General features: G+C 41.6%; 1 protein-coding gene across 3 annotated transcripts; it reads right to left on the bottom strand.

Moving 5' to 3' along the window:
* Positions 1–589: 589 nt before the first annotated feature.
* On the bottom strand, positions 590–21,995 carry tnfrsf19 (tumor necrosis factor receptor superfamily, member 19). Of its 3 annotated transcripts, none has more exons than XM_022197232.2 (10): positions 21,687–21,995; positions 20,798–20,886; positions 20,063–20,176; positions 15,401–15,579; positions 15,163–15,248; positions 5,884–6,048; positions 3,231–3,356; positions 2,965–3,067; positions 1,860–2,192; positions 590–1,375 (listed from the first exon to the last, which is right to left on the bottom strand). In XM_022197232.2, exons 2-9 carry the CDS (start codon positions 20,861–20,863, stop codon positions 1,874–1,876), a joined length of 1,158 nt encoding a protein of 385 aa, XP_022052924.2. In that variant the 5' UTR covers positions 20,864–20,886; positions 21,687–21,995; the 3' UTR covers positions 590–1,375; positions 1,860–1,873. The 3 variants fall into 3 exon arrangements, with proteins under 3 accessions (XP_022052924.2, XP_022052923.2, XP_022052925.2); XM_022197231.2 differs by having other exon boundaries at positions 3,231–3,359; positions 21,687–21,989; XM_022197233.2 differs by having other exon boundaries at positions 1,903–2,192; positions 3,231–3,359; positions 21,687–21,987.
* Between the last annotated feature and the right edge of the window lie 1,179 nt (positions 21,996–23,174).

The following is a 23,174-nucleotide window of genomic DNA, read 5'->3' as shown; positions in this document are numbered from 1 at the left end:
AGCCTAAAATTAGTGTTTAATAGTGAGGGAATGTCAAAGCTGAGTTGCAGCTTATGATTATTTTCATGAGGAATGTCTTTTTGAAGAATAATAAATTGCTTTGTCAATAAACTATTGAGAAAAATTACCACCAGAGTTTGACTTCTACTAAGCAATTGCTTCCATAAGTGGTGCAAATGAAAATCCCTTTCCTCAAACAAGATGCAACTACGCAACTTTAATGTGCACAGTCCAGTGTTTAACTTCCTAGAAAATAAGCTAATACTGTGATTAAACATATAAAATACTCCTCCAAAATTTCTATCAAGTTTTATTTTGAAATTGGGTCATTAAAGGAGAATTCGACTTGTTTCAACATAGCATGTTTCCTCTTTAAAGAGTTTGGGTCATAAAATGCGAGTACAATAGCTTCAACTCTGGAGCTGCACTGCAGGGAGTGTTAAGCTAAAACCGGAGAAGAGACAAATCCCATCCGAACTTCTATCTGAATTTTTCAAATCTGCCTTGTGACTCCTCCAGCTTGGTGAAAGTGCACCACTAAATCACTTCTACTGATGAATTCGTAAAAGAATTGAAAGAGAACTGAGTGTAAATTTGTTCGAGTGGTTTATTTACAACAATGATACATGGAAGTGACCATTCACAACCTTCAACACTATAACTGGGGGGAGAAAAGCAGACATGGCGTCACTCACGTCTATGTTACAAAAATATTGACCTATTTACTATTTTACAGTATCTACAACACATTTATCACTTCGACATTCCTCGTCTTTTCTTGTTCCGTATTATCAAGATTGTCTTCAATGTGCAACATAACACTTTTGACACTTTTTTCTTCTTCACACTTCAAACTTTACAACTGTCACCTTTAACACACAAAAGCTTCATAACACCAGCTGCTAGATGAGTGGTACAGTTTATGTTCTCCTACATGTGAAGATGCGAGACATTCTCGAGGCAGAGCAGAGGCTCACTTTGATTCACTTTGTTCCACGGTAATAAGTCAGCACTCCTCGACGTTTGAACTTCATATGATTTTACCTTCTGGGCCAATGGGTTCACATTCTGTATGTGTGTGTATGTATGTGGGCCTTTCCTGTTCCTCAGTAGTGCTTCTGTTTGCATGCATGTACAAATTCTGTTTGGACCATCAGACGAAGGGCTGTGAGGTCAGCGGGAGGCATTTCAAAGAGGCAGCGCGACCACACTTGTGAGTGGCTGCTGCTGGTCTGTGTGTGTGTGTGTGTGTGTGTGTGTGTGTGTGTGGGGGGGGGGGGGGGGGGGGGGACTGGTGAGTAATCTGAAACGGGATCTGTTGTTGAGTCCACGGTGGTTCAAGGGTGGAACACAAGCCAAAGAAATCCATGTCATCCTGGGAAGAGAGCAGGAAGAGGAACACAGACATGCAGTGATTAGTAACGTATCTACCCAGAGCCGGCCAAGAGCCGACTTAAAACAGGATAGTCTTGTCTACATCAAATAACTTGTGGTGTCTCTTGTTTCTTTTACCAGCTGCTCCTCATGGACACACACAGAGGAGTGTCCCGGTCTATAAAAAGGCAACTCAGGAGTTACAGAGCAGTTGATGAACAACTTTAGCTCTCGAAAAGGCTTTAGAGTATATTCACACATTCTCTGTGTTTTCTGGAGGGACTCTTTCCACTTCACGTAAACAGTCAAGGTATTAAGAGTCATTAAGCAGTTTGCTTTGAGGTAACTAATCTGAAATGCCGTTTGAGTGCCTTAATGCACCGATAAAACCTTTATGACGAATATGATTTATATCCAGACAAGTGAGAAGCAAAAAGAAGCATATCAGTCAAACTTTTTTCAGAAATACCATCCTTAACCTTTACCTATAAACTTTCTGTCATTCCTGATGTAGACATGTCACTTCACCTTCCTGAGTCGGTTTGTGCAGTTTAGGAAGAAGTGCTTCTGTCACAGCTTCACTGCAGTTCCCTTGGCTCCTCTCAGGTGAACTCTCCTTTGACCTGCACCCTTCATCCTCCTCATCTTCCTCTTCTCCCTCCACTTCCAGTCTTTCTGCAGGTTCAGCACTGAGCTGAGATCGCCCGAAAGACTCAGCGGGCTCTGAGCCTCCTCTCACCCCACCTGCCCCCTCGCAGACGGACTCTGGACGTCCTTCCAGCTGCATCGGTGCTCCGTCCTCGTTCAGGTTTGTGTTTCTGGGGGAGCAGAGGAAAGGAATCTGTGGTTATTACCACCACCAGTCTCTGTTCGCGGCCGCACCCTGTGGCCTCTGTCTGTTGTCGGCACTTCAAAGGAGTGAATTAACCACATTAAATTATGTCTACAGCACCCTGAAGAAACAACAGAAATTAGAGCGCTGCCTCGAGGCGGTGGAGCAGCAGTTTAGTGTTTACGTGGCAGCTGTTCCTCCTCTGACTGTTGGCTCACCAAACACAAGTGGCTGGGGAATGACTCTGTCAAGTTCTTTCATCTTTCTACTTTCCTACATGTGGAAGCACCAGTATGTTCCTTCCTACAGGTGTTTAATTGTACACAGTGTAACATTACATGCAGTTTGTACTCGGCTTCTATATGCTGAGCCGTATGCAAACTTATTTACATTGCAGAGGCATGTAACTGTGTGACTGCAGTTTTATTTTGTTTGTTGGAAGCTTAATGTTGAGTTTAGCCATCAGCCAGCTGGAAAGCTTCAGCTCAGTCAGCAGAGCATGGTGCAAACATTGCAGGTTTTTATAGTCATTTCCCTCTGGGCCGAGAAATGTTTGCAGTCATGGTGCCAGGCCGTTTGGATAAAGGTGTTCGCCAAACAGCGTGTTATGCTCAGCATCCATGTAGCACATGTAATACGGGGTGTGGCAGCAGCAGCAGCTTCTCGGCCGCAGTCACCGATTATGTTGTCGGAGTTTGGTTTAAAATTCCTGTCACATTTGGCGCCTGTTGGTCCTTGTGAGCATAAAGTTTCCTCACCCCTCACTCAGACTCATCTGGGACTGGAATGGGCTGATGTCCTGGCTGCGGCCCAGACTGCAGCTCTCATCGCAGCACAGAGACGGGATCAGGTGGACTGGACCTAAACATCACACGTTTACAAGTTTACACAAATGGGAATTCACTCAAGTGCCATTACCTCTTAGACAAAAAAAAAAAGATCTGGGGCTGCAGAAATTATAAACGCGATACTTTCCTCGTAGTCATCGTGGTATAAAATGTCTTTAGCGTGTAATACAACTTACCGCAGGTGTGTCCGGGGCCCAGGTGACACTGACAGCAGGGTCTCTGGGGAAAGTCGTGGAGCCAGCGGGCGTCCAGACAGGAGAGCTCGGCTCCACTGTAGGGACAGTCCTGAGACCTGAGAGAGGCTGCTGAGGAGACATGATGGAGACAGTCAACCACTACATTCACCCTTTGTTGTCCTACAGGTCAAAATTGACTTGTTTTAAAGCTTGAAAATGTGGAAAAATCATTTTTTTCACAGTGAAACTTCTGATGTCCACATTTTTGGGAAATCTCTGAACATTTTTGGTGGAAAAAAAAGAAATGCTGAAAATGTTTCTTAAGAACATTCACATAAAAATCAACCAAAATCCAGCGAATTTCGCTGGATTTTGGTTGATTTTTATGTGAATGTTCTTAAAGAAAATATTAAAAGCTTTACTGATGTATATGTAATCATTTTAGATATTTTTAGGAATTTTTTGGAAGATTTTTACTAATTTTTTGAAAATATTTACAAGAATTTTCTTGCCATTTTTTTTCATAAAACTTATAAGAGAAACTTCTAAGAATTATTGGAATTTTCTTCCTGAAGGTTTTGCAAATTTTCAGAAACTTGAGGAATTTTTTGCTGAATTTTTGGATTTTTTTCAGACAAGGAAACAATATTCTTTGATGCCTGTAAATGAGGACATCAGGAGGGTTAAAGGATCTGTGGTCAGGCATATTGTAACCAAGGAACATTCACAAAGGTATTTATTAGTGGTTAACAAAAGCAAAATTTTATAGATTGAAGCGGTTACAAAGAACAAATTCACCAGCATTTATCTTGTAGAACGAAATGCAATAATCAGCAACTTTGCAACCATGATTATAGCATTACTGCCTAATAAGGGATAACTACATGGCAACCCAAAATTTGTTTTTATTAATTGCTTATAAAAGCGAATGAATCCATCAAGCATTTAGAAATCTTTTAACTAACCCACTGTTGTGTAAACCCGTAATTAAGGTTAAAATCCTTCCAACTCCAGTGTTTATCTGACTCCGCTTAGACGCTCTTATTCACTGGAAATGACTTACAACCCTCGGGTCCGTGAGGCCGATTAAAATTCCTTTGTATAATTTTAAAAAACAACTGTTCATGTTTCGCGGCGGTGAAGGGTGGGGTTAATGTTCCCACTGAGCGAAACTCCTCATAGAATATTTAACACAAGCGTTCGCTTTTACACCAGTAAAAACAAAACAGCACGTAACCGGTAACGCCTTGGTAACTTCTACCACACTCTTTGTTTCAGTTTACCAGGGAAACATGATGTCATGACTTCTTTGCCCCGGGACGTTTCACATACTCAGACACTTTGGGCCTCAAGAACGCTGCTCATTATACAGCCTGCCGCAAATATGCACCATCAGGGTTTAATGAAGTTTAATACTGCACCTTGTTTGTGCACGTAACAAAGCAGCAATGCACGCTCTTCTTCAGCTGCATCATGAAGAATCTTTTCACATATTCACATTTTGCTGCATTAACCCTCGTGTTGTCAGCATATTTAGCGCTGACAAAGTTGAAAAAAAAAAAAAAAAAGGGGGGGGGGGGGTTGGCAATTATTCTGCGACTTGATGGTAACACCTTTGACCAATCGCACTTGAAGCACTTTTGCACTTACTACAGGTTTTTCCTTATGTCTGAATTCTTGCTTGTGTTGTGCGTCGCTTTGGACAAAAGCGTCTGCTACATGAAATTGTAGAATTGTAGGTCAAAATTGACCCATTTTGAAAATGTGGGAAAAGATATATTTTTTCACAGTGAAAACTTGTGATGTCCACATTTTCAACATTTTTGGGAAATCTTTGAATATTTTTTGGTGGAAAAAAGAAATGTTAAAAATGTTTCTTCAGAACATTCACAAAAAAAATCTACCAAAATCCAGCTAAATTCGCTAGATTTTGGTTGATTTTTCTGTGACTATTCTTAAAGAAAATATTAGAGGTTTTACTGATATATGTAATCACTTGAGATATTTTTAGGATTTTTTTGAAAATATTTACTAGAATTTTCTTACCAAATTTGGGGGATTTTTTTTTTTTAAATCAAACTTTTAAGGGAAACTTTTAAAGAATTATTGGAATTTTCTTCCTAAAGGTTTTGCAAAGTTTCAGAAATTTGGTAAAAAATTTTGCTGAATTTTTGGATAATTTTCAGACGAGGAAACAATGTTTTTGGTGCCTGTAAATTGGTGGTTAACAAGACATTTAAAGGCATTGAAACCTCTGCAAAGGAGAAAAAAAAGCTCTTCAAACTGTGTCTTTGACGGAACAGCCTGCTCAGCACCTCTCAAAGCACACATCTGAGATAACTTATCACCGTCTTATCTCTGTTGTTTGAAGTAAGTTTTGGAACATATATAAACTTTCCTTTATTTTGGAAATCTTGACTAAAGTACATATTGTGCCAGAAACTCATTGATTATTGATTGAAATGCCGACACCTGATGAGAGAGGTTCAAAGTTCAGCACTCGCTGCATAGAACCTGCCACAGCGATGCACTAAAGGTCTTTCTAGCACCACAATGTAAACCTGTCTTAATGCCTCCAGCTCTTGGCGTGATGCTCTTGAACTAAAACTCTACTTTTTGCACACTAGAAAATGTGAAGAGCTTTATGACTGACCACTGGGCTTCTTCTCCAGCAGCTGTCTCTTGCAGTAGATGACACACAAGACGAGCAGAGCCAGCAGGACGGTGGCGAGAGCGCTGCAGATGACCGCCGCTAGGGCCATGTCCCTCGGACTGGTCACTACGGAGGGCAGCGGCACCAGGTTCACACGTCCACTGCCTGCAAAGGAGAAGGAGATGAAGTGTGAAGTGCAGGGCCTGAAATATCGACTCATGACAGCTTTTTCAAAGGTGATGACTGCCGTTAATATTAGACCATCCATCCATTATCTATACACCGCTTAATCCTCATTAGGGGCTGAAGCCTATCCCAGATGACTTAGAGTGAAGGCAGGAGACACCCTGAACAGGTCACCAGTCTAACACAGGGATACATATAGAGACAAACAATCACACTCACATTCACGCCTAAGGACAGTTTAGAGTTACCACTTAACCTCAGCATGTTTCTGGACTGTGGGAGGCAGAATTTGCAAACTCCACACAGAAAGATCCCAGGCCCCGGCTGTGACGCAAACTGGGATCTAGCTGTGAGGCCACAGTGCTAACCACCATCAAGCCACTAATATTAGACCAGAATAGCTTAATTTGATAGTAACAACAAGGGGAGCAAAACAAAGAATACAAGATGATGCATTTTCCTTCATATTATTTAACGTTTCTCAGCCAATCAGAGTTTGGTAACATGAGACAAATTATTCCCTTTCGCCTCAAGTCAGTCATCTCTTTGCTGCAGTCTAATGAAATACAGCCGAGGAGTTCAAAGAGAAAACGCCCGTGGTGGATTCCCTCTTTATTTGCTTCTGTCTCATTCTGTGCAGAAGATGATTTACAGACGTGCCCCCCCCTCCTCTCCAACCTCCAACCTCCTGCCACCCCCAGGCTACCTCACATGCTACAGCGCTGAAATCAAGACGTGCTGGTCAGGCTGGTCAGATACGAGTGAGTGGAGAAAACACGCAGCAGCACTGACGCCGAGTGTGTTTTTACACCTCCATCTGTCACTGAGCATCAGGATTGAGCTGCCGTTACCGTTCCCATCCCGCCTGAGGGGAAACGTGATGTCAGTGCTCGCCCCCGCCTTCAGGACCATCTACACACACTCACATTAAGCCTTTTGGCCTCAGGAATGCAGCTCATTTTACAAGTTCCCACAAATACAGAACGTCAGAGTTTAATGTGGCTTATCACTAAGTATCAAAGACAGATGAACTGGCAACGCTGTTCGAAAAAATTGGCTTCTGCCGCATATAATTATTCTTTCAAACGCTCCTCTGAGATAAAGGCACAATACGTAATCCATGTGTAAGCTAAAAGCAGCAAAATGAAAAACTTTTATCAGTATCAGACTGAACAACATATTTAATACAGAGATGGATGCAGAACAATTAATTATTATCGTTTTGATGCTTTTCAAAGCTGCATTCCATGATTTCTGTGGCCAGTTTGTGCAAACAGCTGCCTCTTTAAACATCCAGCAGACATGGAGCAACGTTAGAAGAATTCATTTGGAGTCATGTTTTAATGTTCACTCTCCTCTGGGCTTTGTTTTTAGCGTTTGCCAAGTAAAATCTCTGGCTCCTCAACTGCGAAATGCTCCCCTATGTTCACCAACTACTTGCCAACTTTGTGTTTCTGACATTTGGTTCCGAGCTACAGGGGAGCCTGTGGGACCTCAGATCCTCTTAACAAAACATGATTTGGGAAATTTTTGGAGATCCAAAAATAGGATGTTTTTTTATTTTGTCGAGTATTTCTGTCTTTTTGCATCTTCATCATCATGGATCATCCGTAAAATGAGACTATTCTGGATCACTTTAATGAAGATGCCAGCATGAATGCTGTCTTTGCATTAAGTGTGGTAACACAATATGTTAATCCTAACTCACTTTAACTAAAACATGAGGAAAAAAAATCTAATTTTCTTGATCTCAAACAATGTAAACTAAAGGACAAGCGCTATACTAAAAGCAGGCAGCAGCTGCTATTTTTAATCTGCTTTCTTTTTCTTATGATTCATATTCTTACGTATTCTAATATAGAGAAACAAAAGCTAAATCAAGTGTTTGTTTTGTGTCTGTTGTTTCTGAACACGAAAGGGTGAAAAAAGTTGCACACAGAAGTAGCAATAAGTTTGTTTTTAGAGCATTTTGTAGAAAACAGCTGCTTGTTGCAATAAGTCATAGTCAAATAGAGCAGTGAGGGTCAACCAAAAATAAAAGTAAAATCAAAACAATGAGCTAAAAGACACTAAAACGCTGTAGAGCTTGGTTCTGCAGAATTGGCAAACAATTATCGGTGGTTTAGTCACTCTGCACAGCTCCTTTCATGTTGCACATAATTACTTCCATCATCGTTAACAGGAAAAAAATGATTAGTGCAATTAAACACTGTGTTCAACAGGCTGAGAACAGCATATGGCCACAAAAGACCAGTTTGTTCAAATTACAAATCATTTTCGATAGAAATTTAGCTGTTATGTGTCTAAATTTAGATCACAGTTATATAGTCAAAAAAATGAAGCCTCCAGCCTCCAACACATTTGTAAGGAAATCTCAGTAATCCACCTCAAAATCACTACTAGAGGAAAATCACTGTTGTGTCTTGCAGTTACATAATTTCAAAGTAAAAGTCTCTGCTGTACATTCTAAGGTTTAGGATTGTAGGAATAAGATGGACTCGTCACATTATCAAATTGTTGAGGCTTTCAGGATTTACATGGACAAATTTGTTACAAAAATCCTAAAGCAGCAAGGGTTAATAACAGAAATACAAGGAAATAGTGACTGTTCAGGGTGATATGTGTTATATCAGAAATGTTGCATCAGTTTGCAGCTTTTAGAAGGAGCTGGTGGGAAAACAGTAGCCTGAATTCTTAAATCAAGTGACATTTCCCGCTGAACCTGACAAATCCAGTCTGAATTTCCTTATCAGTGTATACGTGATAGTGAGGGTGTGGGCTGATAAAAAAGTAAACAATGAAAGTAAGTCTATATGGCCAACAATCATAGCAAATACAACGAATGACTTTTTATTTGGTAAAATCTTTTCCAGTTAGCTTGGCTGTTTGCTTTTCAGCATATTAATCATAAAGGCAACTGGTTTCAGCCTTTTCACATCCAATAGCTCTTTGTTACGCAATGTAAACACTGCCTTAGCTTTGGGCAGTTGGTTTATTCAGACAGATAGGGGATAAGGGTATTTTAACATTCTTTCTCAGAAAGAGAGACAGAGAAAAGAAAAGACAAAGTCAAAGCAGAGCTCCAAACACTGTTCGACCCAGAGGGCACGATAAAGGATGAGCTCCATGTGAGCAGTGAGCTTTGTCAGAAGCATGACTTATTAGGTGGTATGAAAAATTATTGGCACATTCAGGTGCCAGAGCTTAAAAACTGGTGCAGGAACAGACAGCATGGCTCAGTATACATCAGTCTGCTCTAAATAATCTACAGTTTATATAATCTTATTTATATTTAATGGCTCTGTGTGCAGTGAAGCTGATAAGTTTTTATATTTTGTCAGTCCTGTTGGTCATGACCAACAAACCAACAAGCCAAAGCAAACCAACCGCCAACAAAATCATATGAACCCCAGAGGCACGTTTGAAAGGCATGTTATCTTTAAAGAATTCATACGACAGCATTTATCAGATATACAAACCGTAAAACAGAGAGAATCATTGGGATTTCTACTTTCTGACTGTCCTCATCATGTGCTGTTCCAACAGAAAATTAATCAAGTTTAAACTTCAGATAGATATTTCATCAAAAATCACTTTATTCTACATGGCTCATTTTAAAATAAGCTGTTTGTGCGAATCAGATTCTGTCAAAGTGTGAAACCATTCGTGATCCGGCTGGAACCAACACGAATGTGACCAAAACTCAGGGACTATTTGACTGAACTGCAGGCTGAGTTTACACAGAGCAGATAAAAGACAGAATCTAATTCAAAATGTGAATAAAACATCTGGAATATGTAGAGGCACTATTTTTTTGGTAACTTTTTGAACTCATTTTTTGTAATATAAATAATCAAATAAATTCAACTTTAGTTTTTTCTTTTTTATGATTTCTGGCGTTTTCACTTACGTCTTATGTCTCATGCTACAAAAAAGATTTCTTTGAACTCTCTGATTCTAGCCATGATTGTGTAGTTTCCATAGAGATGCAGGACTTTATACTGCAGTGAAAATGAGCCCACAGTGAGGGAAAATACAAAAAAACACACAGAAAGGCTCAGGGCTCAGAAGTTTAAACCACGGCAGAACAACAGTCCAAAACTCTGTTTTTTACTAGTAAAAAAAACAATTTGAGGCTCATTATGGCTAATATCTGGGATCACCGTGTTGTATTTGTCCTTTTGTTTTAACTTGGTCTTCACTGTCAAGGTCAAATCCGGCTCCTCTGAGGTGAGCATCATCTGCCCGGCAGCACAAAGGCAGCCTGTTATCAGAGAGCCAGCAGCTGCAGCAAACACAGATAAACAGCGGCCCATTGAAGAGAGCTCACCTGCTGATATTATCTCCACACAAACCAGACCAATAAACCACAGCCTTTCATAGACTCCCTGCCTGTTGACTTTATGGAATGCCACATAGTCCAAATAAAAGAAGCACTTCTTTGCACCTTTGAGGGATCTTTGCCTTTTGTCTGTTCAAACTCTTTTAAGAGCCTCTTTAGGAGACCTGAGGACTGTTTTACTCTGACTAACTGAAAAGAAAAACACCTCTTTGCTGCTTATAGTTAGGAGTTGTGAGCACAGGGTTTTCTGTTTTTATCTAAAGAACACATACAGCTCTAAATCTAAACTTTTATGTGATATAAAAATATAAATATTTGTATTAGAAATCAGGTTATTTCACTAAAGCACTGTGTTGAAATCCATGTGATGAAAAAGTTACAATAAACTGTGCAGGAGTTTCTGAACATGTTCAAAAATGGAATTCAGTGAATAACTAACTAAAGGAATTAGTAATTGCTTGCTTTGCTCTGGCTTTCAAAGATTTAGAAATAGAACAGCTTTAATGTCGTTTTTTGATTTGTCGCCATTTCAGACAGAATATGAAATGTATGAGTTCAGTTCAAAGAGACGCACATCTTATCATCTGTTATTCCCTTATAGTTTTGATAAAGAATTCAGTTCCTTCCACCAATTTCAGAGTGTTCACATGGAATTCTTCTGGTGCAGACGCACATATATTCCACACACTTCCAACGCTTTCTCTGGAACTCTTTTTGAACTTTTAAAACCTGTGACATTCAGGTATTAAAGCAGCTGTAGGGAACATATTAAATCAGCATTCTGCATCCTGTAGAAATGAAACTGGATATGTCTGCAGGAAAGATTCGTAATATCCAACACTGAACACCCAAGATGTGTGTTTGTGGTACAACATTTTACAATCATCACTTCTTGTAATGTGGCAGCACCAAACATCGTAATTGCAGTGAGGTTGTGGTTTGATAATTGCATGATAGCTTGATTAAGGCAGCAGCGAGGACACGCTGTTCTGCAATCAGCAGACATCACTGTTCCTGACGTCTGAGTGACTCTGATGAAGGAGCTTTTGAATACTGGAGGCTTTCTTATGGATTGCTGGGAGGCAGGAATGTTTCCTCACCAGCCAGTTATGTTTTGTGCCATTTGCAGTGAGAACTGACAGCATGATGTCTGTCAGCCGGCTGCAGCAGCAACAAAACGCATTACTTTTTACAAGACGGAGTGCTGAGGTTATCAGAAAGGGAAGGAGGTTTGTTGAATCATGCTTCCTTTGGTTATTCCCTGTCACAAGCTGTTTCTGAAACCTTTACAATAGCAAGTAAAAGCGATAAGTGGCAGCAGAAGGAAGTGTTAACAGTAGCTGCCGCTCTCCAGAACCGACCCCATTTTTTCACATACGACTAATAATATAAGTGGCGTTTTCTGGCTGCTTTTCAAACCCTTGACTGAACAAAACTAAAATTAAATTCCTGTCTGACTTCTGTGTAAATCCAGATGGATGCTGCAGTAATGACAATACACACGTGGACAAAATTGTTGGTACCCCTCAGTTAAAGAAGGAAAAACCCACAATTCTCACTGAAATCACTTGAAACTCACAAAAGTAACAATAAATAAAAATTTATTGAAAATTAAATAATCAAAATCAGCCATTACTTTTGAATTGTTGATTAACATAATTATTTAAAAAAACAAACTAATGAAACAGGCCTGGACAAAAATGATGGTACCTCTATAAAAGATTGAAAACTATTTGACCAGAGTGACATGATTAACTCAGGTGTGTCATTTAATTGACATCACAGGTGTTTCCAAACTCATAATCAGTCAGTCTGCCTATTTAAAGGGAGACAAGTAGTCACCTTGTTGTTTGGTGAAAAGGTGTGTACCACACTGAACATGGACAACAGAAAGCGAAGGAGAGAATTGTCCCAGGACATCCGAAAAAAAATTATAGACAAACATCTTAAAGGTAAAGGCTATAAGACCATCTCTAAACAGCTTGAAGTTCCTGTGACAACAGTGGCTCATATTATTCAGAAGTTCAAGACCCACGGGACAGTAGCCAACCTCCCTGGACGTGGCCGCAAGAGGAAAATTGATGACAAATTGAAGAGACGGATCGTTCGAATTGTATCCAAAGAGTCCAGAGCAACCTCCAAAGAAATTAAAGGTGAACACCAAGGCCAAGGTACATCAGTGTCAGATCGCACCATTCGTCGTCGTTTGAGCCAAAGTGGACTTCATGGGAGACGACCAAGGGGGACACCAATGCTGAAAAAAACTCATAAAAAGCGAGACTGGAATTTGCAAAAATGCATGTTGACAAGCCACAAAGCTTCTGGGAGAATGTCCTTTGGACAGATGAGACCAAACTGGAGCTTTTTGGTAAGGCACATCAACTCTATGTTCATAGACTCAAAAACCAAGCATACGAAGAAAAGAACACTATCCCTACGGTGAAACATGGAGGAGGCTCAGTAATGTTTTGGGGCTGCTTTGCTGCATCTGCCACAGGGTGTCTTGAAAGTGTGCAAGGTACGATGAAATCTGAAGACTATCAAGGCATTCTGGAGAGAAATGTGCTGCCTAGTGTCAGAAAGCTTGGTCTCAGTCGCAGGTCATGGGTCTTCCAACAGGACAACGATCCAAAACACACAGCCAAAAACACCCAAGAATGGCTGAGAGAAAAGCGTTGGACTATTCTAAAGTGGCCTTCTATGAGCCCAGATCTGAATCCCATTGAACATATGTGGAAGGAGCTGAAACATGCCATTTGGAGAAGACACCCATCAAACCTGAGACAACTGGAGCTGTTTGCTCATGAGGAGTGGGCCAAAATACCTGTTGACAGCTGCAGAACGCTCATTGACAAATACAGAAATCGTTTAATTGCAGTGATTGCCTCAAAAGGTTGTGCAACAAAATATTAAGTTATGGGTACCATCATTTTTGTCCAGCCCTATTTCATTAGTTTGTTTTTTTAAATAATTATGTTAATCAACAATTCAAAAGTGATGGCTGATTTTGATTATTTAATTTTCAATAAATTTTTATTTATTGTTCCTTTTGTGAGTTTCAAGTGATTTCAGTGAGAATTGTGGGTTTTTCCTTCTTTAACTGAGGGGTACCAACAATTTTGTCCACGTGTGTACAAGATCAGAAAAAGCAGGTAGGAATCTTTTGACTTTTGTCTGCACGCCTGTATATGTGTGTTAGTACGGGCTCGTCAAGCCCTCTAAGATCTACCGTGACAGTGAAAACCTTCAGCAGATGAAACACATTAAAGAGGCTGCGGGAATCCATAAAACACAACCTCATTTTTACTCTGCTCCAAAAAGCCACTGGGGGAAAAGGAGGAGAAGAAAGGAGAGGTGGGAGGGAGGGGGAGGTGGTTTAAGATTTACAGTCCACCCCAGACGGCGACTGCCTCCCCTGCACAGCTGCACCGTTGCCCCTCCGGGCCAGTGTGGCCTATTAGAATGATCTGCCCTTTAAGTTTTCACCACCCTCCTCAAGATAACACTGGAGGGAGGGGGCAAGACTTTCAAACGTTTGGAAATGCTCCACTGAGAGTCCCCGTAGGAGCAAACTACCAGCTATGTTCTCCAACACAATGGCCATTTTGTTTCACAGGCCTCCTCCAGTATCAAAACGGGAAGCTGCACAGATGGACAAATGAGCAGAGAGCAGTCGTCTCAAGGCCAGCGTTCGTTACACATACAGTGGGGCTGCTGCAAAAGGGCATTTTTTATAAAAGCACAAAATTAAAAACAAGACAAAGCGTGAACAGCCTGGTGAAGCCACACTTGTTGTTTGTTTTTAAGAGTCGTCTGATATCCCAGAGCTGTCTCCTTTTATTCATCACTGAGGTGCTAACCCTGGCCGGGACAGCACTGATGCTAGTGTTGCCAAAAGCCTCCTCTGAAACAGCTGCAGTATCCTCTGCCATCAGGAAGTCACACTCTATTACCAAACGTATAAGTTCGTTCGCCTGTTGGTTTTATGTGGAAACCTGAAATCGTAAGGTTGCACTTAACTACTTATAAAGGCCAGAAGAAAGCAGTTAATTGGATCTGTAGCCTGCTGGAATGTGAGCTTTGTGAACAAACTGTAACACACTTCCTGCCTCCTTTTTGCATAAAAGCCATAAATTACGCCTCTTGAACTCTCTGATGTGTTGGTGTTGAAACAAAAGCTTTTTTTTTAAAAATGCTATTGAGATATGTTTTGTCTAGAAATATCAATGGAGGTTTTGTTCGAGGAAGTTTGCTCATTTAATCCAAATTGAGTGCTGAAACTGAATGACATGTTCTGAGCTAATATAATCCAGTGTTGGCAAATCCACTATTATGTTAGTGGTATCCATTTCAGCTTTTCAACTGCTCAGCTTGTAAATCCAAGCATTTATTTGCACATATAGCATAGCTGGCTGGCTCAGTGAGACTTAGTGAATGAAATATGGCTCGCTCCACCCTTTAAAGGCTGTGGTTCTGGTTACTCCAACGGCCTTGTGCTGGCTTGTTGTGTGTGTGCAGGCTTTGTTGTGGCACTGCAGCCTGTGTTTTGGTTCTAGTAGCGCTTGGCTAGGAGTTCAATGGTGTTTTGGGGATGGCGATGTTTGCTTTTAGACTATTGTATCCCTGTTGTTTCATGTTAAAACATCGGCTATTGTGAATTAGGGATGAATAGCCTGTATTCATGAGAGCATTTAACAAAACTGGTGTATGGCCAGCTGTTTGAGGAGGTCAAAGAAAGGAAAGGTGCTTACAGTTGGGCTCATAGGACGGTGGAGGGTCCCCACAAGGTATACACTCCATGTCTTGGAAACCACTTAGTTTTGTCTTCCTGTAAAATCTGTTGGAGAAAAAAAAATTGCAGGTTTGTTAGCCAACAAAGTTCTCATGAACATAAAGTAACTTCATTATTTTTCAGCACTATTATTGCAAAAAAACCAAAAACAAAACGTTTCATAAAAGTGTGTGATGGAGCTGTGTCTGTCCTCTGACCCTGGCAGACAGTCGCCACACACGGCGTTGCTGGTGGTGGAGCAGTTGCCCTTCTGGAAACGGTTGATGAGGCCACAGTCCAGGCAGGGTTTGCACTTCTGCAGGCTCCGGTCCTCTTTGAAGCGACTGCTCCGACAGGGCACGCACCGGGCATCCTCTCCATAACCAAAGCCACATTCCTGGAGGGATTAACGGGAGAAATACACCGAGTAAGAGGTGGGGTTGGTGGTTTGGGGTGATGTGCAGCTGGAGAAAAGAGGGCTTGAATGTGGACTACCGGGGGTCTGGAATTAAAGAATGATCTTGGCTCACGGGATCAGAGGAGAACAATGGCCAGCCTCTTTTGAGAGTCCATCTTACACTGGCAATAATCTCCCTGACTCTGTCAGTATGAATGAGTGGCCTTCCGCTGCAAGACCCAGAAAGGCCATGCATTTGAATAATAAAGGCTCTAGGGGACACCCACTGTTGTATTATTGCAAGTTTATTGCTGCGTTTTTGTGTGACTCCCTCTTCAAGCAGACTCAGTGAGTGTCCCGTTGATTGAGAGGCCAGCAAGCAAAGGAAACGCTTGAGGAAGGATTATGGAGAGGTATACGGAGAAAACAAGATGAATACTCTTTTTGTGTTCAACAACTGAAAGTGCACTTAAAAAGCACAGCTTCCTACAACTGTGTGAATGATCTAATGCTAAACCACCTTTTCAATTTGTCCACCTGAGCCAAGCAAAATCTAATTTATAAAAGATAAGAATTTGAACCACATGAATAAGTTCCATTGCTTCAGTTAAATCAAATATGTATCTTGTTTATGCATATTTCAGATTTAACACCACTTTCCTGCTCTTTAATGGCAATCTTGGAAGTTTGTCAAAGTATAAACGTAAAAATGTGAAGTTTTGGTTGAAGAAACCCAACCTCAACACTGAATTAACCCCAAATGTATAGATTTGAATCACTTGTTATATCCACCTGCCACTGTTCGTCTAGTTTCATCTTATTCCTGACTGGTTCCCATGACTAAAAGTTATGTTGAAAGACTGGTGACTTCAATGACAAACTGACATTTACATGACAGCTAATATTACTGTACACCACACAGGGTGAATACATCCCGCGGGGATGACATCATGCATTGATCATTCATTATCAGCTCTGTAGCAGCTGCCCTCCTGTTATCCAGCTTTGCCACACTGCAATCCATATCCACGAGGATAGACGGGGAGGGGGGTGGAGTGCTCATATATCATTAAAGTGAAGGTCAGCTTCAAACGGGGCTTCTCTCTACTCTTCTCTCTTCACTCGTGTCCCATTTCACTGCCTGGGCATGCAGTCCTGCTGGAATGTGGGCAGAAGATTCTGATATGGGGGTTGGGTTTGGGGAAGCAGGCTGGCAAGAAAATAAAAACGGAGCCTGGAGGCAAAGATGTGATCTTGTGATGGCACCGCAAAGTCGGGATAGAAGATGAGGAATTCGGTCCCTCCAGCCAAACACATGTGAGCCTGACACTGAACCCTTGAGCCAGGCCTGGCCGAGGAGGACCAGCTAGTCCTGGACTACTGCAGCTGTTGCTATGAGCTCTCCATATAAGGCCTCCAGCAGGGCAGAGCAGGAGCCCAGGGAGGGAGTGGATGGGGGCGACTGATGAGTGATAAAGAGGGAAAAGACGGCATAAAGGAAGACTTGGCTGCCTGTGAGCTTGCCTTTCTCAAGAGAGAGAGTGAGGCAGGAAGACTTGAAACTGGTCTTTAAGTAAGCACTCCTGTCACTGCAGGGTACCTCACAGTGGCTCTGTGACCCACTTCCACATGAAGGAAAAAGGGGCCCCGGAATGATTCATCCCCAATCAACCCAGCACTGGCACAAGCTCTGTCCATGGGGCACCGCATGGCAGGAAGGGCTGATTCTATGTAAACACAAGCAGGTCAGAGCACTGAAACAAAAGGAAAATGGAGCCAACTCCTGCCCCTCTGGTCCAGGCAGCACAGACCATCAAGGAGCGATCTCTTTCTTCTTTTATCCTGGCTAACAAAGCTCAACAGAGCTGACACCCTTCACTGACAGAGACTTGTTTAGCAGCTACAAGAAAGACTATACTCTGTGGGAATCTGTGAAGTTGGAGTTATTATTCACATGAAAAGGGAAACGCACTGTGTGTAAAGCCAATGTGTAACACATAATTACCATGAGGCAGCCACCAGTATCGACAAAGACATACATATTGATTATGTTGAACCTTCCTGAAAAACATTTTCAGGCTCAGTGCACGATGTCATCCTGACAAAAACACACACAAACAGATTCAAACCTCTGTTTGATCTGGATGATATTCTGTGTAACAAATCATTTGGGGAGACTAGTGTCCAGTGAAGAGCAAAAACTGAAAGAAAAGAATGTCAAAATTAAATTCAAATCTGGTGATCCCTCAGGTTTCATCTAAAAAAACATAAAGGAAATTCAGATTCTCAACAATCCGTTCCCCTGTCATATCTCCTGATCTGGCAGTGGGACTGCCAAGCATAACAGCAGTGTGTGGAGCAGAGAGGGGGCAGCGCTGGCTGAGACCTGAAGCATGTTCAGATGCACAGATATTTCTGAGATTAGAAGGGAATCACAAGGGCAGGGCAGCTCAGTCATCTGACCTGGTGGGGAAACAATACTGAAAACAAGTCAGTTAAAGCCTTTGTTCAGGATAGAACTCGCTCTTTCATCCTTTGTTTTTGTCACTCTAGCACTCTTTTACTTCTGTCAGGCTTCTTTAGACAACAAGAATCCTGCAGTAAACATGTAATCACTGTGATTTTGACCCGTCTGCTGCTTATGTGCCTCTCTTTCTCTTCAGCCAGACGTCCTTTGTCCTGGAAATGTGGCTGGAAGAAATGTTACACTCTTGCCACATACTACAAGATGTTGACACATCAAAGTTGTGTTCCTGCCTCTTTTTTTTGTCACTGGCAGTTTTCCAGCGTGCACTGAAAAAGCGAGTCGTCCCTTCTCCTTCATGCTTGACACAACAGACTGACTTCCTCTGAATGAAACCTAGAGTGAAATATGTCAAGGACAAAAAAGAATAACTGCTTTTAATGGACGTTCGCTGTGTGCGGGTGGTTCTTTTAGCTACAGTTAGCGCGGAGGGGCTAATTGATGTTTGTCTGCCTGCCTCAAAGCAGCTTCCAGAGGCAAACTTCCAGATCAAACTGGGCCACATTCCTCTGGGATATCTATGGCAGCTGCACAGAGGGAATCCGAAAGTCTGCTTCCCTCCCAATAGTCAGTCCTGCCTTTTCAGAATATGCACAGATTGTCTTGGTTACCCAGAGCTCAGATCACAAGTTGTTTCTCTGGGAAATGTTCTCTGAGTGCAGGCCCAGGTCTCCACTTTGAGCCGGCATCCCGCTACCTTCAGAGAAAGAATGAGGCAGCCAATTATTAACCAGGACCCCAGGGTGGCGAGCAGCATTCATGCCTGTTGAGCTGGCAGAGGAACACGAGGACTACTGAAGCGTATTACCAACCACAGAGTGCATGTCTGTGTGCACCGAGATTAAAGGCCACTGGGTTTAAATGCATGTGTGCAGCAGATGTCAAGGGGTGATACAGACTTTTTTCATCAGTACTCAAAGATGTAGTGGAGTGTAAAGTCCATTTACCAGACGTTTTATTAGCAGAATACACTTTACTTAAGACTGCCATTTATTTTGAAGTCATAAACATTTTCCTTAGTATGTAATAAAAGAGCTGAAATTAGATTATGAGGGCAAAAACTTCCTTTTTAAACTATTTTACCCTGCAATAAATCCTATAGTGGGTTCAATTTTTGCTTTCTAAGAGATGGTTTGGTGCATCATAGGTTTTTAATTAAGGAATAAAATTATCTCAGCATTTATTCACTAACAGCAACAGTCTAAGCTGCATTTAATAAAAAGAAGAGTACCACTAGTTACGACTAAATCAGTTTCTGATAGTAACATTGTTGTTTGCCACAGAACGATCACACGCTGTGCTTTACCCACCTTTACATCACCGCCTACACTCGCAAAAGTAGGTAGGTCCGTATCGGCTGCCAGAGAGGAAAGCCTTTGCTTACCAACCTTAACTGACACTACAGAGACCTGTTTGTACAAAGCACACAAAAACCTGTGGCTAAGGTGGTGGAAAAAACTGTATTCCCAGTCGAGAGAGCAGCAAGCTTAGGCATGGCTTGCTTCAAACAGTGAAGACAATAAGTTGGACGGGGTGCAATGGGGAAAAACAATGGAAGCCATTCAGCTGCAGAAGGTCAGAAGTATGGGTGTGACTGATTAAAGAAGGGTCGGTGTTTTACAAAAGCTAATAACGGCTTGGCTGTTCCCAGCATGAAAGAGAGGAAGTAATAAATAATGTTGGTTCCCTGGATAAGATACACTCTTCTAAACACTGATGTTCATTCTTTTCATAAACTCGCAGTGTTTTTTTTTCCAGCTTGGGAAAGTTGATTCAACTGATCTGTTGTGGATCTACGCTCTCTGTTTCCTAAATAAACAGGTGACAGTGCTTTTTCCTCTCAGAGGCTCTATGGAAAATGGTCACAGTGCTTTAGTGAAATCTGCTTAAAACCAAAATTTCAGTTTGCACAGGTGAAGTGATAAAAAAAAAATTAAACAAAACACATAAAAATCCAACCTTTGAAAGCTCCTGTCCTGCATCACACTGTTTGCAGGGTTTACAGTTCCCAAAGCGGTCCTTGTACTCCTGCTCCCTGCATTCTCTGGTCTCCTCCTCGGCTCTCACATGAATCTGAGAAGGGGGACAGTGATTTGGTGAAAGTTAGAGATTCCTACATTTCATCACCACTTTTTTATCCAAAACAAGACGAAGCATTCCAGAGTTATGCATCACAACGTCTCATATTAATTCAATCGGGTCTACCCCCCTCCATTCCTTCTTGAAAATAAATCTGATACTGCTGGGATGAGATAAGATCAAACTTTAATGAGCCCTGTGGGAAAACCGTATAGCAGCTGCAGCAGAATCTGAGTCGAAGGCAACAATACAGGGACCACCAAAACCAGAGACTAGAGTCTAGATAGCAACACAATCAGGACGGCGCAGTGGATAAAGGTAAAACAATACGTAGCACTGACAGTGTCTACAGCTAGGGTTTCACAGATCCCACAGTGTGAGCGGCCGCCTCTGCAACGCCGGCGTGAAGTGCACTTTAAGTGGACATGTGCAGTTTGTGTAAACATTTCAAATTTGTAGCCTTTGCAGAAGTTTCAAAGCAGCAGATCACTACTTCTTTGTGCACATTTCCTTGTAAATGTTTACAGGATTGCAGGACGTGCACACAGCAATGACAGATTTTAACAAAAGGTTGTGAGCAAAGTAAACAACACATACAATGCAGAAAGCACTTACCAGAGCTGAATATATGACATGCACAGTTAGCAGCAGAGAGAAGGTGTGTTGAAGCATCCAGACCATTTTGATGAGCCACTTGTTCGCAGCTGAAAGAAGAGGAGAATCAAACTCTAAAGTATGCTATTTTATTGTTTGTTCTCTATAATATACACTTTTATGTGCAGTTTATGAAAAAGAAAAAAAACATATTTGCTTGGGTCAACATTTCTGGGGCTTGACAATAAAATGTGACTTTGATTGTCACCATCAAATATGTGAAAGTTTGGGTTCGTTGAACCACTTAAACTCCACTGATTCCATGCTTTATCAGTGCTTTAATTTATACTACAAGATTTTGTAGAAATATCTGTTATGTCAAGGTAAATTTTAGATAAATGTGTAAAATCTAAGATATATTTCCCTCAGAAGATCCTTCAGAACATGGAGTTCACTGGTTTTGGTGTTCCACTCAAATTCAAATTACCCCTTAAAATTCTTAGTTATAACTTTTACTATATAGTGCATAACATAGGTGCTAAGAGTTTTCGATAAGAAGATATACAAAAAATGAAAGACGTTCAAAAGTGATGCAAACATGTTTAAAAACACCTTTGACTATAATCTTGGGCAATTTAACATCAGATCTGTGCGTAAAACGCGTCAAATACACAATATTTACACCATGTGCGCAACATTTCTACGTAACACACACATGAAATAAAGACAGTAAAGGTGTCAGTTTACTAACTCGCCTGCTTGTGTCATGTATATGCAATAAATACATCATGCCTCAATGATCGCTTTCAAGACTGGACGTTTGTTCCTGCTGAGATCTGAAACAACCCGAAGTGTGGATCGTTTGTTTTAAGCGTTTCAATGTTAAAAAGTGACTCAAATCTGTTCTTACCTGCTAGACGGAGCCTGTTGATCAAAGTGTGGCTGTTAGAAGTCGAAGGCAGACCGGTGAGAGGTGTGGTGGTGGCGTGTTTCCCGCACCGGTCCGCACACCATGTCAGCGCTGCTCCTCCAGTCCTGCACGACTCAACACAACACCAGAACACAACAGCACAGCACAGCTTAACGCTGGAGCACACACACAGGAACACACACTACCACACACACACACACACACACACACACACACACACACATAGATCAAAGGCGGAGAGAGAGGGGGGCTGGCTTTATGGATCTGAAAGCGTGTATCTGATCTGTGATCAGCCAGACTCACATCAAAGACCAGTCACACAGACACACACACACACACACACAGAGAGACACACACACACACCCTCGGTATTCACGGTGATCGATCGCAGCTTTCATTCAGTTTCTAACCACAATTGATGAAGTTTAACATGTCAAAACTTAAATGGAAGTTTTTCTTCCTCTCTCTTCAGTGTGTCTGTGTGCTTTTGCTGTTTCACGGCAGCACAAGCCAGGTGGTCCCCAAACTGTGGTTGGTGGACCACTAACGGTCCCTCCACAGAGTCTCCTCGGTCCTATCTGACTGGCTCCAGAAAACTGCCAGGAGTTGCAGTAGGCAGAGCATAATAGGAGTTCCTGAAACTTATAGCCGGATTACGTTAACTGTACATTGTTGCACATGAAAGTGGTGCTTCTTTATCTCATTTCCTCCATTTACACTTTGATGCACGGTGTGGGTCAACAGATACCCATTTTCCATTGGATTTGGGTCACTTTTGACCCACGTTGTGCATCAAAGGGTTAAGAAACTGTAGGTCTATAGAGATATTGAGGAAAACCCCTACCTACAACAAGCTACCTGACTGTTAGTTTGCCTAAGCCAGCCCATTCAGTAGTAGAGAATGGTCTGACTGCACCTCATTATCATTCTGCTATAAGGGGAAACTAAAGCTCTGGTTTGTTTGTATTACTTTTAACCAATCACAGTTGTCCCGGCCGAGATAAGACAAGGGTGTAACTTTAATGATTCCTCAAAATAGGGTGGAGACAAGCACTGTGATTGAGAACCGATAATCCACCAAAAACAAAACTAGCAGAGCTGCCACCGGCACAATCCAAATCCTCTGCTAAATATGATTTTTTTCATGTGGGGCAGGTTGCTGTCCAGAGGTTGTTGTTGTCGCTTCCTGTAGTAAATAAAAATTTGAAAATGATCACACACAGATTGCTGACGAAGACCAGAAAGCCTTCTAACATGATCACTAATACCCTCAGTCTACATCTGATGAGTCAGACTTCCTCTCTATTGAAACGACTGATTATTTAAAGTGGTTTAAACATGTTTTCAAAATCGTAATTTCTTCAAAGATCTTGCAACAAACGCAAACTTGTATCGAATCAGTTCAGGCAAACAGCATCACCGTATGTGTTGTTTAGTCGTGCGTGCCTGGCTCGATGCCTCCTTTCT

The sequence above is a fragment of the Acanthochromis polyacanthus genome, chromosome 13 (genome assembly GCF_021347895.1).
Source record: "Acanthochromis polyacanthus isolate Apoly-LR-REF ecotype Palm Island chromosome 13, KAUST_Apoly_ChrSc, whole genome shotgun sequence".
NCBI lineage: Eukaryota > Metazoa > Chordata > Actinopteri > Pomacentridae > Acanthochromis > Acanthochromis polyacanthus.
Note: the sequence above shows the minus strand (reverse complement) of the source record. Positions and strands in the feature narration are given on the sequence as shown.